At 41.3% G+C, this 18363-nt stretch overlaps 1 protein-coding gene across 1 annotated transcript in view; it reads left to right on the forward strand.

Moving 5' to 3' along the window:
- The first annotated feature begins 705 nt into the window (after window positions 1-705).
- Window positions 706-18363, forward strand: part of TTBK1 (tau tubulin kinase 1) — a 74152-nt gene continuing 56494 nt past the window's right edge. The window contains exons 1-4 of the mRNA XM_015857004.2: window positions 706-899; window positions 1034-1192; window positions 9359-9506; window positions 17555-17628. Of these exons, the coding sequence (XP_015712490.1) occupies window positions 849-899; window positions 1034-1192; window positions 9359-9506; window positions 17555-17628 (432 nt within the window). The 5' untranslated portion in view covers window positions 706-848. The remainder of the gene's footprint in view (window positions 900-1033; window positions 1193-9358; window positions 9507-17554; window positions 17629-18363) is intronic.

Raw genomic sequence — 18363 nt, forward strand, 5'->3', positions numbered from 1 at the left:
GTGGTCTTTTATTCTCATTTGGTATTTATGATGTTGAACTCATTTAACTCTGCAGTCAGAGTGCTGCAGTAGCACTCATTTTTAGGAAGGGAAATGTGGAATATCTTTAGGGAAGGAAGACAGAATAGCAAAAAAAGCTTAAAGGACCATGTAGTCTGGCCTACTTCTAAAGCAAGCAAAGAATCTTAGGGAAAAAGGCAAAATGCATTAGGAAAATCTTCTATTTGTCCTGTTTCAAATTAATTTTCTTCTAGGGCAGTGGAGTTAATGTGTATCTGGAAGTCAATTTTATAGAACAATTGTAATTTAAAAAAAAAAAAAAAAGGAAACAGCTGATTTAGGTGTAGGCTACCTGGAGATCCCTATAAAAGCACGGAAAGGAGGCATGAGGTAGAATGCAAACACTATGGCAGTAAGAGATTTTTCTGTATCTCTATTTGATAATTTTTAGCAGTGCATATGCTGTGAGGAGGACTAATATATAGATGGCTGAAGCCCCTTCTAACCATCCCCATCTTCTTTGCTTGGCTGTTCATCACAGTGTCTGTAATCCTGGCTCTCTAAAAGCCCTTCTACCCTATTCAGATGCTTTTAGGCTTATTGGATGCAATTCCTGGCAAACCCTTCTGATCTGTGTTGGATGTCATCCAATGAAAACCATAAAAACTGCCCATGTTGCAGCCGCTCTCTTAAAACAAGACCTTTTTGCTGGGTAACTGTAACAGCTCTTACAGCATTTGGCATTAGGTTCTCCTTGACTTTTTGGCTGTTGTGCACAAGAGCACTGGACTCCTGCATGGTATAGCTGGTAATTGTCACCTTTTTTGTTTGTGCTGCTGACCTGAAGCATGATTGTGCCTGCCGAGTGTATGCATGGATTGAGCTCAGGTATCTGTGAGGTGAGTTAGCCTTCTTTCCTAAGAGTCTGGTTCTGATTTAGTTCTAAGCGAAAGCTGTGAGAATGTAGCATGTACTTCTGCCATAATTTGTACTAATTCTGCCATTCCTTACCCCCACCTCTTTTTTTCCTCAGATAAATGGCTCATTTAAATTGGGAGCTACTAAAATACTCTCTGGCTGGCAAATGCAGTGCCTAGCAGCAGTCATCAAGGACGAACCAAACATGAGTGGAGGAGGGGAGCAGGTCGACATCCTTCCGGCCAATTATGTGGTCAAAGATCGCTGGAAAGTGGTGAGTAGCTCTGCCTTTATGCTTCCTTTGGTGGGTCCAGAAGACCACCTCCTGCTATAGTGGTATAGAAACTTTCTTGTTCGTCCCGGGCTCCAGCGAGCAAACATGGAATGGTATAGTTTTAATGTGTTAGTAAGATACTGAAAGAAGATAGTCAGTATTGCTCTGGTGTTTATAATGTCTGGTATTTTTAGAAGACTAAAGCTGCCAGGGGTTTTTAGTTAGGATTGAACTGTTGCAGCTGTCTGAGTCATATTTTAATAAGAAATTTGGATTTCGAGTTATTCTGGCAAAGAATACTAGAAATGCGCCTATAAATAAATTGCATTACAAAAAGATAATTCAGAAGCAAATGCTTGAGTTTATAATGTAATCTACTTCAAAAGTCAGAAGTTCCATAATTAGCTTGTTGGTAAACTTTGATGTTAATTTATTCTAGCACTTTTTAAATTACATCCTCACATATTAAGAGTTCTAGGTCTTTGTAACTGTCTTCTGTAGCGTGCAAGCTGAACCGGGTACATTGAATCAGTAGCCATTTCATCTAGTGTGTGTGTTTATGGCTGCAGATCTTAATATCTGTGGCATGACTTTGCCATTTAAACTCACCTTTTTGTGTTCCTTACTGCTGTCGTATCTGTGTCAGGAATGTTCTACTGGGTGATGTAGGAGGATGTACTTCCTCTTACATGCAAGGCTTTCTCTCTAATGCTAGAGTGAGGTCCCTGGGAGTGAATGGGGGGAAGTAGCATTATATTATCACCTCAGACAAAGAAAGGAGAATATAACGTTATACTAAATGTTAATTCAAATCACATCTGTGCCATTGTGTCCATTTCTGACTTGAATTACTGGCAGTGTTTGAACCATTACACTTACAGCACAAAACTCCCTCGTTTGAACTGCAGGTGGTTTGTAGTAGTAGCACTAAGGAGTTTCTCTGTGCTGTCCAGATGTGGCACAGCTGCCTCCTGGGTTTTGCAATGAGTTGTGAATAGCAGAGGACTAAAGAAACTCTGAACTGGGCTTCAGTTGAGGATAGGTTATTTTCAACAGCGCACTGCAGATAAGGTATCATCCTTTTGTTAGTGTTACCTCTTGCCTGTATCTCTTTGTTGCTCTTTAGGAGTTACACTTTGTGTTGTTCCTGTTACTCCTCCATTGCCTACCTCTCTTCATCATGGTGTTTTGCTACTGGTTTCTCCACAGCATTCACATTCCTGTCTGGCTTATCCCCTAACAACCTATTTATTTTTAAGCAACTCAAACTGCTCCTCAATCTCTGTGCTTCCTGAGAGCAGATGGAGGATCTCTATTTTCTCTGCAATTAGATATCAAAACAGAGACACCCCCCACCCTTCCCCAAAGCTTTCCGGTTCAAATGCAGGGAAGCCTTGCTGTGCTCTTGCAGCTTTTGGCTGGAGCATGTACATTTGTTTTGGAATGCTGATGTATGTACAGGCCAACTGACGTATAGGATTTGAAACTTGTTCCATGCTTGTTGACTTCTCAGGAAATGCTGTTCGCAGCCTTTAGCCAACCATCCCTGCACAAACTGAGATGTCTCAGACCTTACAACTTGATCACATTGGTGCATGTTCTTTGCAAAGCTGCCGTTAGATACAGTTCTGATGCCAGCTGTTGCTTTGAGTATATTGATGCAGATACTCTTGCCCTTTCCTCTGGACACAAGCTTGTTTGGGCTTGTGCTGTCCCTACAGTTCATCAAACCTCAAGGTTCTATTTCATGGCTGGAAGGGCCAAAAGTTCTCCTGCAAATCATTATATTGTGTGTGTGTGTATGTGTGTATGCGTGTGTCTGTTTTGTTTGTTTTTCTTTCACAATCCAGACTGAGTAACTTTGTTCATGGATGCTGCAGGACTCTTTAGAAGCCCCAGATATGTCCAGTTATGCTCATAGTGAAACATTTCAAACTGATTTTGAATTTGTGTAGTCTCTAAGCGTGGGATTCAGTGGCTTCATTATTGCATGATTGTGTGAGCCTGGGGACAGATAGAAGCTCTACCAACTACTCTATCTCAGAAAATAGGAAACATGCAGGTATACCGCCAGCAACAACTAACTCCAAGTGGAGTAACTGCCCTTTGTATTTTGTGGTGTTAGCTCATAGTGTTCTTAAATACTGCAGTGAGATCATTACTCTGCTTGAAGTCTCTGAGAGATTGCGTTATTTGCTTAAGGGCAAAAATTGCACTGAGAAATGCCAGGTTCTGATGCCTGGTTCCATCCATGGTATTTTGCTTTGTGTTAACTCAGTTGTGTTGTGATCCCTCACTGCATGGTCATTGCTGGTCCCCTCAAGAGTATATGCCCCTTAGATAGGTCTTGTGTGCCATCCCCTTGTGTGCCAGCTGTTGGCATGTGACCAGTCACAACCAGGAGCTGTATGGGACTCAGAGTAGTCTGACAGAAATATAATTATACCGCTGTTGGCCCAAGGGATTGGGCACAATAGGAGCAAGTTACAGATAAAAAGGGGGGTGCTTCTTAAGCAGGTGCATTTTAATGGTAGCTTTTTTTTGCTTTTTTTCTCATGGGTGTTTCTGAATTTAATACGTAGCATGCAACCTGGACAGGAGAGCTTTGCTGTGAAGTAGTGGATCCTACTCAAGCAGGTGTGTGGGATATTTATGTGGCACTGGGGCTGAAATGCCAGAAGGCTTTTTGTGTAATTTGTTCTCCCATTGTGACTATCTCTGGCTGGGCACCTGCTTGAACCTTGTACTTCTTAACACTGGCATACTTCCAGTATTGAGCTAAGTTCTTATTTTAGTCTGGTTTAATGTATTCCTTGAATTCCTTTCCTCCTCTCTTCCTATATGCTTGGTGACAAATTTTGACAAATGAAGATGTTAGTTCTCTGCAGTTAGCTTGGCGGTAGTTCATTTTCCTGTTGCTCCAAGTAAGTAAAACTTGGCTTTCTGACAATGATTTGTTGTTATTTTTGGAGAAAGGAATGGACAGGGAGTACTTGTGCCTTTCATCAAAACTTTTGGACTTGAACAAGCAGTCTTTTGAGTCATCCTTCTTTACCTGCAGATCTTTTAACTAGGTGAAATTTGAATGGTACTAGAACCATGCAACTCTTCCATGGAACTCATGCACCACAGGATGACTTGATCCACATGTGCTCTTTCTGATATGTAGTGCTGCACTCAAGGATGGGAACTAAAACATGGCTTGTATGTGCTTCAGACTAGGTCTAGGTGTTAAGTCTGAATGGATGCATCTCTTCATCAGAATTTGACTAGTTGAATTCTTGAATGGCTTCTCAGTTTGGGCATGTTTTATCTGTGTTAGTTATCCTTTGAGATCAGTGCAACTCCAAGGTGAGTAGACTCTGAGAGTTTAGTGAATGTCAGTCTATTATTTCTCACTTCTCATTAAATCAGATGAAGCCTGCTTGACATTTCTAGACGAGCTGGCCTGTTGAGGTGGGCTATAATTGTTGCAGACCTGACCATAGAAGTGTTCCTAGGAGGTAGTTGCAGTAGTTACTGTTTGCCCTTGGCAGCATTTGAAGCCTGTGGGTGACTGCCTTGTCCCTGGCTGAGTTCACTGCCCTTAAGTTTGGTCCTTCTCTCTGTCTTAAGAGCTCGTGTTCTGCTTCCTGACCTTGCCACTGACTGAATATCTCCTTTCCTGGGAAGATCTTATCTGTATATAATATCCTTGGAAGGCAGACTTTGATTAGAGCAGTGATGTTTTATTTGCTTGCTAGATAAAAGATGAAATTAGTAATTAAAGGCTATTTTTGGTTGCTGGGAGGCAGGGGGAGGGGGCGGGGGTTGGAGGGTTGCCTTGTTTTTCTGACCTGTCTCTGTGAAACAGTGCAGTTTTCCGTTTTCCCAGTGGACCTGTGCTTTTTTCCTGCCAGAGTACTGTTTTCTGCTTAGTGGGAGGGATTTCTTTTCTTTTTTTCCTCCCCCAGGTTCTGAAGGATTCTGTTGCAAAAGTCTGTTCTGGATAAATCCAAAATGTTAAGGATATTTAAAGGAGACTTCAAAGGGAATAGTCTATGTTTTGTATAACTGCTGATATGTCCAGAGGGGCTTTAGATATTGGTGTGCTGCACTGGGGCATAGCAGTTTTGTATTGGTAGTCCTGAGATAAAGCCCAGTCTAGGGAATTCCTGGAACCCTCACATCAGAGCTTGCTACACCAAACAGTCCTCAGAATCACAAAGAATCACAGAATGGCCCGGGTTGGAAGGGACCTCAAGGATCATAAATTTCTAACCCCCCTGCCAGGCAGGGCCACCAACCTCCCCATTTACTAGACCATACTGCCCAGGGCCCCATCCAACCTGGCCTTGAACACCTCCAGAGATAGGGCATCCACAGCCTCTCTGGGCAGCCTGTTCCAACACCTCACCACTCTCATAGTAAAGAACTTCTACCTGACATCCAACCTAAATCTTCCCTCCTTCAACTTAAAATCATTTCCCCTTGTCCTGCTGTTATCCACCCTTTCAAACAGTTTACTCCTCTCCTGGATATAGGTTCCCTTCAGGTACTGAAAGGCTGAAATGAGGTCACTCTGCAGCCTTCTTTTCTCCAGGCTGAACAAGCCCAACTCCCTCAGCCTGTCTTTGCAGGGGAGGTGCTCCAGCCCCCTGATCATCTTCATGGCCCTCCTCTGGACCCTCTCCAACAGCTCTCTGTCTTTCTTGTACTGAGGGCTCCACACCTGGACACAGTACTCCAGATGGGGCCTCACAAGAGCAGAGTAGAGAGGGACAATCACCTCCCTGTCTCTGCTGGCCACCCCTCTCCTGATGGAGCCCAGGACACCAGTTGCTTTCCGAGCTGCAAGAGCACACCGCAGGCTCATGTTAAGTTTCTCATCGATCAGGACCCCCAGGTCCTTCTCTGCAGGGCTGAGTCCAGTAAAATGCAGTCCGGTAGAATGGCTTTTTGGTAACAACTTACTCCAAGGGCTTGGTGTGTCATGAAGACTAGAAAATGGAAGAAGTGCTGCAATGAACTATATGGTGATGTGGCCACTGGTGGCATACTGGAAGGACCATAAGCATGTCTGAAATGCAACTGATTTAGCTGTCTATGTGAGAGTCAAAATAGATACCTGTATTTGATCAGATGAGTTGTTCACTCAGCTCCTCAGATGTGGACACCTGGCTTCCATATGGGCTCTTGCATTTAGGTAGAAAGAATCTTGATACTGACCTCAGCCTAAAGAGTAGATGGTCTGATGGAAGGTAGGAAAAGATGAGATGAGACTATTCCCTGGGAAGTAAGGAATGGGCTGGGTGATTCATGGTAAACTGTTATGTCATTTTCATTAGGTGATCCCTTCTCTTTCTAGAGTTTGCACCTAACAGTTTCCCTATTTGTTTTCTTGAATGGTATAAGCCCATCTCTCATTTGTGTCCAGCAGAAAGCTGTGTAGAATTTACCTTAAGACAGTGAATTCCCACAGAGTATCCAAGCAACAAGGAGATACCGGTGTGGGAGCTCCTGACCTCAGCTAATGTCTTCAGCTGCAATATAACAACTTGCTCACTAACAGATAGAAGGAAATGGCTTCTGATTGCCTGTGGATGTTACTGAAAGACCAAGGAGGTTGGCAGTACTGGAAATGATGAACAGGACCATCTGGTGTGCTGGGAAAAGTATGCTAGAGAATAATTTCCATAAAAGAGTGACTAGAATGTGTGTTTAAAATCAATTTTCTGATTCAGAAGAAACTGTCTTGATCTCATGCCATTTTACATTTGTTGCTCTATAGGCTTACATGCATCCTTTAATTCAGTTGTTTTCCCAGGTGAGCAATCTTAATACCTGAACCTTTCTTGCTCAGCCTGCTTTTCTGATACACACTTTCTTTTGTTTCTTCTGAGGTAGCAGTCCTAGGCTTTCTAGTCTGTCCGTCCTTCGTTTTCCAGGCTCACACTTATTCTCTTAATCCTGAAGTGAACCACTTCTACCTCTTTGAGAGCCTCTAACAGCAAAGTGCTCAGTACTGTGCATTGTACACAAGACCTTCCTATAGATCCTTACAGTGTTGCTATCCTAATTGTATTACTGTGCAGTTCCATTCACATTGTAGTAGCTTTGCATTTTGACCACTCTGTTGGACATGAGAACTGTCCATGTTGAGGCCAGCGAATGGAAAAGGATCTTTGTGTATTGGCTCAGGGATATTTCTTCTAAAATCAATTGATTGAATTTCCAACTTGCTAAGACTTTTGGGTAGCCTATGTCTCCTCTTCAATGCTACTGTGTTGTATTTATTACTGATGACTCTTGTTTACGATGGCGTGTATTTTCTCACTGAGACTTCTTCCATCTTCCTTCAATGTCCTCAAGTTCCAAGTAAACTTTTTGCCATCTTCAGCTTTTGCTATCCCTTTCCTCAACTTCTTTGTCATTAATATGCCAGGGAATGGAAGATCCCCTGTACTGAACATTGAGATACTAGCTGACATGCTACAGTACTGAATGTAGCATTGTTTTGATTGAAAGCCAGCTCACTTAGTATGAATTTCCAAGAGGAAGTAGAGCTGCACTATAATAATTTATGAATATGTGCTGACCTATTTATTGGGATGTTTACTGTTTGAATATGCCAGTGTAGCTCAGTATGATGTTGTGACGAAAAATAACAAGGGAAAAGAGAAGAAGAATGGCTCTGGATAGCAACTCTCAAAAGGTTATCCAGAAATAACTTCAGAGATGGTACTCAGGGTGTTAATCCTGAAAGCATTACGATCTCTTGTTCCAGCTACCGTGCAGAAGTGTTTCTCTTCACCTGGGGGCCAGGAAAGCAAGTGGTTTTAGTCATCTTAAGAAGAAAAAACCTGCCCTTGAAAGGCTGGAACTTTTGTTTATCAAACTAAACAGATGCACAGGACAGGCCCTATGGTGCAGAAAACATCCAAACATAATTTAAACTTCAGCAAACACTGTGTGAGATACATGTTTGAGTGTCTGGCTGATTTAAGCTGCTTTTTCTCTTCAAATGTTACTGCTGCCTTTGGAAATGAGCAGTCCTCGGGGCTTCCAGAGCAGCTGCGAACAGAGGACATGCGGAATGCAATGAATAAGTGCTAAGCAGATCAAATGAGCTCTGGTCTAGCTCTGCTGTAAACTTGAACTTGGTTTTGTGCAACATAGTGTGCTTTTAACACTTAAGATAAACAGAAATTTAAAAAATAATAATAAAGAAGTAAAGAAATTGTTCTGGCAAAGACATTGACATTTGCAACACTTCAGGAGTCTGCCTTGCATACATATGTATATCTATATGTACATATGCTTTCAAGTCTCAGCAGAGGGAAAATCAAGGAATCACTTTCCAAGAAAGGCTCAGCTTGTGCTCTGAGTGGATGAGTCCTCTAGAACAAGCAAATATCCAACATACTGTAGATGCGTATCAGATATGCTGAAGCCTGGGCATCTTTAGCTTTCAGTTTCTTTAGCTTCCAGGTAGGGAGACAGTAGTATTGTGATGCAGTGTTTAATTTTGCTTAGAGATACAAAAAGCTTCATTTGACATAGTTTAAAAAATAATAACAAATACAGACTGAGAATCAGAATGGAGCAGTACCTGTGGCTTATGCAGAACTGCTTTGAGTTAGTGCAGTTGTCAGTTCTCAGAACATGGCACTGAAATAGCCTCACTAACAGAGCAGGTCAGACATCTGAAAACTTGCAGTGGTATTTAAAATCTTGTGAATGAGGTTCAAACTTTATTTTATTTATTACTTGCAAGCCACTGTGGTTGTGTTTTACTGCAGATCTATGTGCAGAGGATGAATGACAGTTTTTATCTGTCACATTCTGCACAGTCATTCTGCTATCACCTTAAAGGCTCTTTCCTTTGATTTGTTGGCTAGAACATTATTGGCGTAATAGGCGTTATCATTTTCTTTTGAATGTATCACGTGTCATCACTTGCAGAGCTTGTTTTTTGTTGTGCAGCAAAGAATTTATACATAGCACAGTCAAGTGGGCAGCTGGACTTCTGCCTAACTGTGCACTGAAGTGATTCAAGCACAGCACAGACTGGGAGCTGAATTTGTTCCTGCCTGTGCACTAAAGGAGCTAGTGCCTGGCTCTGTGAGAGACAATTTGTTGCCATCTCTCTTGTGCATTGTACCAAATCTCCTTGTACTTTTCTAGTTGAAGAAAATCGGTGGTGGAGGCTTTGGGGAGATTTATGAGGCAATGGATCTGCTTACCCGGGAGAATGTGGCGCTGAAGGTCGAGTCAGCTCAGCAACCCAAGCAAGTTCTCAAGATGGAAGTGGCTGTGCTGAAGAAGCTGCAAGGTAAGACAAGAAAGCTCTTTGAACTCAAAGGTAAAGGTCACTGTGCATGTTAACTAATATATTCCAGAACTGCAAACGTTTTTCATAAATTTCTCTTCATCTCTTGTATGGGAACCATGAGGTTGTGGTCTGAACCGATGACTGAGTACGTGGTGAGAGGGTTTGGCCAGCCCTGGGTGCACAGCAATGAGCAATTCACCTGTGTGACTGGAAGGAGTGAACCCTGGGTCCACCCCTCCCTAACCTCATTTAAGGGCTGGCAGCCAAGAAGGAAGCATCTCTACTTGGAGATTGCCTCCTTTGGGAGTTTCTAGTGAGCACTTATTCTCCAAAAGAGGTAAGCTATTCCTCCTTCACTACCAGACTGTGACCAATGCCTTTCTTGGGTAATCTGAAAGTTAGACAGTGGTGGCTATATACTCTGCCCTATACCATACAAATCTGCAATGTTATGTTAGATGATTCAGCTCAGAAAATCACTACTTTTTGCAGAACATCCAATTCAAATGGGTTCCAACTATAGGGGCTGGTTTTGTTTGCTAAGTTAAAATAACAGTGGGGAGACTAAAATTCAGTTATTGATACACTAGTCTGTTTAGATGATCTGTTTAGTGATACTGTTTGATAATACTGATTAAAGCAAGTGGTGTCCAAGAAATAAGGTTAGATGTTTGCTCTCAAAGAATGGAACAGCAGTTGTGTATAAAACACTGTGTGCGTGAAGGAATCTCCATGTAAAGTGGCTGAATAGTAGATAAGTGCAAAAAGTGCAGCAGTTGCTCTTGGTTGAGGATGTAGTGAGACATCTACTAGAAACTGACAGCTGGAGGAGGATGGAAACAATTTCCAGATCTGCCCTTGAGGAGCTGAGAACTGCTGTTTGCAAAAGTGCAGTTGTACTGATTTCTTGGTGAAGGCAAAGAGATACTGGCAGATACAGTTTTAATGAAAGGATGTTTTCTTTGGCAGGACTCACACTTGAGCTGGAGAATTGTCTTCTCATGAGACTGTGAGCTGTATACTTGTCACTAAGTCTCATGCTGCGGAGGTATTGTGACCCTATGTCAGTGTCTGTACATGTGCCCCTGTACAAAATCACCAGGGCTGATTGGAGTAGAGGGTGAGACTTTTACAGGTCTTATCAAATATGGGTTGATGTCTGTGTCACATTGACTCCATAGTAACTCGCATTAGTTTTGCATAGTTGAGCTTTTATAGGATGAGGATTGATTAAAGCCTTTTTGAAATTCACTGTGTTATAGCAGATATGTAGATAGATAATAGATCTGTGCTTGGTTAAGGGAATGAAAACAAAGAAGAAATCAACCCAGATCATTAAGAGATTATTGCTGTTGATATCTGAAAGGTCTGGATATGCAGAGGCTCCTGGGGAGCAGCAGAGTAGGTGGCTGAGTTCTGAAAGCAGCATAATGAGGATGTGCAAAGCAGAGATTTAGATTTTTGCATTTGGTTGTATGCTTGGAAGTGCTCTGAAGTGAGTGAGGGGTGTGACCATGTAGAACAGCTTGTTATTGGAATAATGAGAGAGGATGCTATTATGCTGGCTAATGTCAATGCATACTATATCCAGAGCAGAGAATGCTTGAAAAGCATGACCTGAAAATACTAAATCGGAGCTAGCGTCATAAAATGTTCAGGGAATTGACTAACACATTTACTTTTCCATCAGCATTTGTTGTTGAAAATAGCAAGTGCTTGAAAAGCAGCCAGGGTCGTACGCAGCATGATCTTGGTAATTTAAGGGTGGGAACAGGAAACTGGGAAAGTTCACTGGCAAAGCAATTAGCAAATATTAAGGAACAAAAAACCCCAGAAGCAGTTCATCTGACTGTGCATCAGCCATCCAGCATTTAAGAATGACAAATTACTTCATCCGTATTTGTACAAATCAAGCTGCTCTGTGAAAAATATAACTTTTTTTGGTTCAAGGCTAATCCCTAAATGCTTTACTGAAATACATTATAAAGTTACAATAGAAAATAAGGTGGAGAGATTTGGGAATCACGTATTGTGTATGTTTTCACAGTGAGCTGTTGAGGAGAAGTGTGAAATCTTTCAGAAAAGGAGGCACTGACTTTAGGCAAACAATTGGCGGAAGGGAGTGAGATCATGATGGTGATGTTACCATAGATGAAAAGCAAGGGGAAAGCCCTGTAGAGTCATTCTGTTCTGATCTGAATTGATTCAATTTTTCTAGCTGTACAAGACCTTTTCTTCATTTTTTTTTAGGTGCATCGTCTTTGCCAAAGTTAAAATCCTTTTTGTTTTTTGTTGCTACTTGCAGGGATCATGGATCACCCTTACTTTCCAAGCCCTCATACTGTCTGTGAGGTACCAGCAATAGTACCCTTTTAGGCTCTGGATGAAACGTGATTAAAAAACTATCTGGATCCTCACCACAGAGTGGTATTCCAGCAGTCATAGCTGATTGCAGAATCAACTGCCACAAAACTAAAACATCTGACTTATCTTGTTACTCAGTCTGGCTGTGTGTTTGCACATTGTCTGCTGTAGGTGAAGTCCTTTGCTGTTAATCTGTGCCAGGAGTCACTTGACATTTCTGTTGGGCTTCATTATCACTGGCTGATCTGTCCCTTGATGATTAAAGGAAAAAGCAGGAATAAGTTTATTCAGAGGATCAGAAAGCTTCTCTTGAGGAAGGCTGCCATGCAGTTCTGATCTAGTGAGTGTTACAGAGAGCGAGGAGCCACATCAGCAATGGTAGATTTTTACAGTAATAGACTTCTGTAAGTGGTGTAAAGCAATAAGAAATAAGAATGTAATTTATAAGCATAGAGATAATAAAGTAATAGTTTAAAAAATAAATAAATACAAAAAGATCCTATTTTTCTTAAGGCAGATAATTGGGAATTACCCTGTAAGTGATGAAAATCTTGCCTGCAATAAATTCAGGAGCTGTTTCAGGAACTGTTTGCACAGTTCCTGAAACTGAAAGTTCATCTGCACAGGGAATTTCTGCACAAATGCAGCTTCTCTATCAGAAGAGTACTATTTCAGTGCCAAGCCCTTCTTTTATTACTTTAATCACTACGGTTACATTATTTTCATGTGAGATAATTATATACAATTGTGCCACTTGCAAATGGCTTTAACCTCAGGTTTTGTCTACTTTGCAATCAAGTATTTTGAAACCAAGTCTAAACTGTATTGTCAAAGTACTTCTTGCAGATGGAGCTTGCCTCCAGTATAGAAGGTTCTTGATCTACCTTTGTTTGGCTGTGTAGGTAAGGCTTTAGATCATATACATTAAAAAGGAATAGAAATAAGATCTTTATGGCTAAGTGAACTCAAACTTACTTGTCCAGAGAACAAGGGCTTTGGCAGGATTATCTGTGTCTACATTAGTGGGAAGTATAATATGAGCAGATCAGTAAATGATAGCAGTTTCTGAGAGCCTATGCATCTTCATTGTATATGACCTGAGGACTTTTACACATAAACAGTGTGTGGTTTGGGAACTTTGCTTTGGGCTAACTTTAACCAGTCTCTTGGTCTGAAAAGCCCTTTTCATCACCGTCCCCCATAGAGAGGTAATTTGATGCTGTCAGGGGGACCAGTTGTTGATGCGCACTCCGTTTCCTTTACAATTTGGGAACTACTTGGTGTGTATCTAGAATGGACCTTCTGGATATTTTTGTTACAAAAATAAGTTTACATGACCCACACCCGCTCTGTGAATTGATGCATGGCATCATTTGAGGCCTTAGGGGAGTTTGCTTTAAAAGAACAGGATTCTGAGATTCCTGTTCTTTGGAATCGTGAAGGAGGTAAAAATGGGATTGCTTTGTTACTTAGCACTTAGAAGTGATAGAACTCCTTCTGGAAGAGAAGTTTTTCCATATGTTCCATACTTTTTAACCCTTCGGGATGTAGGCAAAGTGTCATGAAAGTGATCAGAGGGCTGGAGCACCTCTGCTATGAAGAAAGGCTGAGAGAACTGGGTTTGTTCAGCCTGGAAAAGAGAAGGCTCTGGGAAGACGTCATTGCAGCATTCCAGTATTTTAAAGGAGCTTATAAGCAGGAGGGAGTTTGGTTTGGTTTGGTTTGGTTTGGTTTGGTTTGGTTTGGTTTGGTTTGGTTTGGTTTGGTTTGGTTTTTTTGCAAGGTCTTATAGTGATAGGACAAGACTGAATGGTTTTAAAGTAGAAGTGGGAGGTGTTAGGAAAGAATTATTTACTCAGAGAATGGCGAGACCCTGGCACTGCTCTCCATAGAGGCTGTGAGTGCCCCATCCCTGGAGGCGCTCCAGGCCAGGTTGGATGAGGCCCTGGGCAGCCTGAATGGGTGGTGGGCAGCCCTGCCCATGGCTGGGGGCTGGGGCTGGAAGGGCTTTAAGGTCCCTTCTAACTCAAACCATTATTTGATAGACAGAAAACGGTCTGCTCTCTCTATGATGATTTTTCCCACATTGGAGCTTTGTTGTGGTGCAGAATTAAACTAGTAAAGGGGCATCTTTGAAATACTGTCCTGACTCTTTGGAGTTAATCGGAACGTAATGGCTGTGTTAAAAGAGCTGTAGCAAAGCTTTTGAACTGCTGGGCCCAGGCTATCTCACTGTCAGTCTGGCTTTCATGGGCACTGTTCCTGTTCACCCACCACAGGATTTGATTTTTTTTCCTAGTGTGAGGGCTCTGCATGCTTGTCTTTGACCTCACTTGTCAGCCAGATATTTCTAAGCTCGGCTCAGTGTGACATGTTCTTTGTAAAGCCCTTCTTCTCAGTGTAACCAATCTCATTGCGTAGAACTCTGATTAATTTTATTCTGCAGTGCAGAGATCTTCTGCATATTGAATAGCTGTGCAAGATGCAGCCTGGTCACAGGCATTGTAGTTTTTGACTGCTTGATTTTATTACAGAAGACAATGAAGCAATTCTGTGTTGCTTGTTCCCCATTTACTGCCAGGAATCGGACAGGTAAGAATTCAGTATTAAGAAAAGGGAACAAAAGGGATCTAATTTTTTTCTTTTCTTGTTTGCCAGTCCCAATCCCTTCCTTGTCCATGTGTGACTTGCTCTTGTAAAATGGTGTCTTTACTTCTTGCAACTCAGTTTTTTACTTTCATAGGCACTTTTCATGTTTCTACAGCATCTTGCTAGGCAGGTATAACCATACTATCTGTCAAGGCAGGAAAGCAAGGTAAAGAACCCTTGGAAGGTGTTAAGCTACCACAGGGAGGCAGATTCATATACCTGAAGTAGCTTTAGCCTTTCTGCCAAGCACATTTTGCCATATGAGGAAGCCCTATGGGTGTTTGAATGAACTGGCATTTGTGTCTCGTGATTCTCTTGGCATCGCAGGAGTGGGGGCAGCCATGAGATGGAGAAATGAGAAGCTAACATACACTTTTTTTGAGGTTCTGTTGAGTTCTTGTGCCTTCACTTTTCTGCCTTGCCTTGTTTCTGCTTTTGGAGTAGAAGGTGATGACCATCCTTCTTTAAATATGTCCATTTGTTCATTCATTTATTATGGAGGCAATAGTAAGGCTAAGCCCACTGATGAAATTCTAGTTGATTACTGTTGAAAAACACAATTACGTAGACCTGACTTTCAGTACTGGGTTTGTTTTCTTTTATGTTCAAAACTTCCTGTCTCTGAGCTGACAGAGAATATAATGTAATGAATGTTTACCATGAAATTGATAAGTTTAAATATTAACTTTTTTCTTGTTTTAATTGTGTATCTATGCTGTGAGATATATATATACACAATAATATTGTGTATATATATACACAATATATATACACAATATATATACACAAATAAATATATATATCCTATGGTGGAAGGGCTTTCCTCTTGTCATTATTTCGTACATTACGACATGGTTATTGAGTATGATTTTTGAGTTCCTTTGGAACAGGGATGGTGATGGTGAAGGCCATTTCATTGCCTGGAATATTTATATTTCTTACCCCATAGTGTATAAGAGAATGTGTATGCTGACTTTAATTTATAAGCAACAGCAGAAAAAAAGCACATTCCTTTATGGGTGAACGTTAAAGCACTTTGTTAATTTAATTCTTAGTGGAAATGAATGCATGGTTCTATCTGGCAATTAGTGCAGTAAAATGAGTGCAAGGATACTTGTACTAAATGTGGCTTATACTTTTTTTTTCTTCTCTGAATTAAAGTATGCTTTGCTGTTCTCTGTGCTATGATCTTCATGCTTGTGGAGGGCACGTGTGAGGGAAGAAGGCTATTTCCTTTTGCCTTAAAGGAAAACATAACAGCTCCGTCATCTTGATTGCTCAGTAGGGTTTTAACATGATTGGGTTTGTGTGCTGCATAATTTTCATCAGCTGTAGGACTGATCTGCAGGAATCCCAAAGTCATAACTGACTCTCATCCTCCATCTGCTACTTCAGCATGGCATGGACTCCTCTGAGAGAGCAAACAGTTACATCCTAGTGTCTTCTCCAGCTGGAAAATGAGTAAAGGCATCCGAAACCCAAAGGGCTTTATGCTGTAAGCACTTATCCTATCTATGTGACCAGCTGGCTGTATATATGCTGCCTCTAAATGTGGCCTGCTTTCTCTACACTCTTATGTTCCTTTTGTTTCATGCAGGAATTGGCACAGAAATGTGTTATTGGCATAGATATGCACATAGTTCTCAATGATTAACAATTACAAATGCAAGTATGTATTCTTTAGAATGTTGTGATCCAGAAAATAACGGTATTATGAAGCAAACTGATTTATAAGAAAGAGAGATGCTTGGGGATACAGCTGAAATCTGAATCAGCCATACAGCATTAGTAGAGATGTATCTTAAGTCACAGTCAAGTGTATCAAACAGTAGCATTCTGTTCCTCTGAAATGACTGGTTCGAGTGGCTAAGTTCTCACTGTTAGAGGATTATTTTTTCACGTCCTGGTCTGTAGTTCTAGAGCGATAAAAAGTACGTAGTGCACTTGCTGGGAGTGCTACACAATCATTTAAAACAATAAAAGCAAGTAAAAATTGTAATAATTTACCCTTTCTACCACACAGTAGCTTCCACTGCCATCAAAACAATCACTGTTTTGATTCTTGCCTCAGTAGCCATCTCCTTGTGCTCTGAAAGGCAAACCAAAGCAAAGTGTAACTTGCAGCGTGTAAATGTATGAGGTGCTCTAGGCCAGGTTGGGTGGGACCCTGGGCAGCCTGAGCTGGTGGGAGACAGCCCAGTTCATGGCATAGGGCTGGAACTAGATCACCTTTATATCTCTTCAAATCCATTATGGGACGTGATCTGAAACCACAACTTCCGCTCTGTCAGGAACACACAGTGTTGTATTTTGAATATGGGTCCTTTCTGGTGTCACTTGATAAAATGTAAATGCTGCAGCAGCACTTCGGTGCTATAGGAAATGTGTGGTGGCTGGTTTGTTTTGATTTTGCCAGAGAGAATTGTATTTTAACTATATACCAGAACATGACATGTATTTCTTCTTTTATTATAAAATTGCCTTTAACAACTTTTATGTTCTAATAGTTTTTCACATGCATTTTTCTTTTTCCAGTGTTGCTAACAACTAAAATTAGGGTTTGCTTATGCACCGAAGTAGCGTTAGTTTAGCTGTTTCATGGGAAGTAATCTAATAGGGCAAGTGTAGTAGTAGGTGTGTGTATATCAATATTTACTGGGTGAAGTTGATGTAACAAGCTTAAGCACTGCCGGTGAACCTGTGGAACCACAGCTGCATGTGCTACTTATGTTTTAGTTCAGAGGCTGTGGTGTTACATGGGTATGGTGTTGGTATCAACTGCAGTTAGGCACGTTCCTAGTTGTGCCCTGCAGCATCAGTTTGAGGATTCATGGTGCTGATTTCCACTTGTAGTTTACTTGTGCAGTGTCAGTGCTTTCTTGAGATATGGGACTGGGAAGTAGAAATATAATCTGTTCTGCAGAGCTCTCTGCCTGATGCTGCTTCAGGTTACCAGACTTATTAGAAACCATTTACCTAAAATTGTTCATATGGTTGTAGTCTCATATTCTCTGTATGTTTCTGTTTCTTTGCAGGGAAGGATCATGTTTGCAGATTTATTGGCTGTGGAAGAAATGAAAAATTTAATTATGTGGTCATGCAACTTCAGGTGAGTTCTGTGCTTCTCTTTTTATTCTGTCCCACAGTGGTGGCATCACAAGGAAGGATTTACAGTGAGAGGATAAAGTCAAGCACTGGTAGAAAGCACGTGGACCAGGAGACACTGTGAAGGGGTTGCTGTGATATCCCTTGAGAGATCTCCAGTTGTCAAGATGTGCTAAGATATTTCATAGGTCCACTTCTCTGTCTAATGTGGCTTCATGACAATTTTCTGAGGAAAGCTCCCAATTCAGAATGTTTGCTGGAGCTGCCTACAGAGCATTACAACAGTGGCAACTGTTTGAAATATCTCCTGCTGGGCTGTGATAGAAAATTCAGAATATGTTTTGTACTGAAGCTCAAGTGTGGTAAGAGCCATTGGTTTCATACCAGTTGCTCAATCTTCTCATAGAAAGAATGTTCTCTCTTTTGTTTCTACCAACCTCAGCAGTAGCTTGGCTTCTGCTGTGGAAGTATTTTCTCCTGTTGGAGCAACATTCATACTGAGTCAACCTGTGTGGTAAATATTTGGGTAGTTAGCATGTGCTCACCATGCTGCTAGACAGCCACTTACTTCTGGTTCAAAGGGAATGCTTTTGAACTAAAGCTGCTTTTTATTTATTTATTCATTCATTTTGACACAGTTGCCTTGCAAGCTATCCCATTTCAGCACCAGTCATAAGTTTTGGCAGGGAACTTGTCCTAACTCTTTTGTAGTTTGTATGTTCAGGGTTTTGCTATACAA

This window comes from Coturnix japonica, chromosome 3 (assembly GCF_001577835.2).
Source record: "Coturnix japonica isolate 7356 chromosome 3, Coturnix japonica 2.1, whole genome shotgun sequence".
Lineage (NCBI taxonomy): Eukaryota > Metazoa > Chordata > Aves > Galliformes > Phasianidae > Coturnix > Coturnix japonica.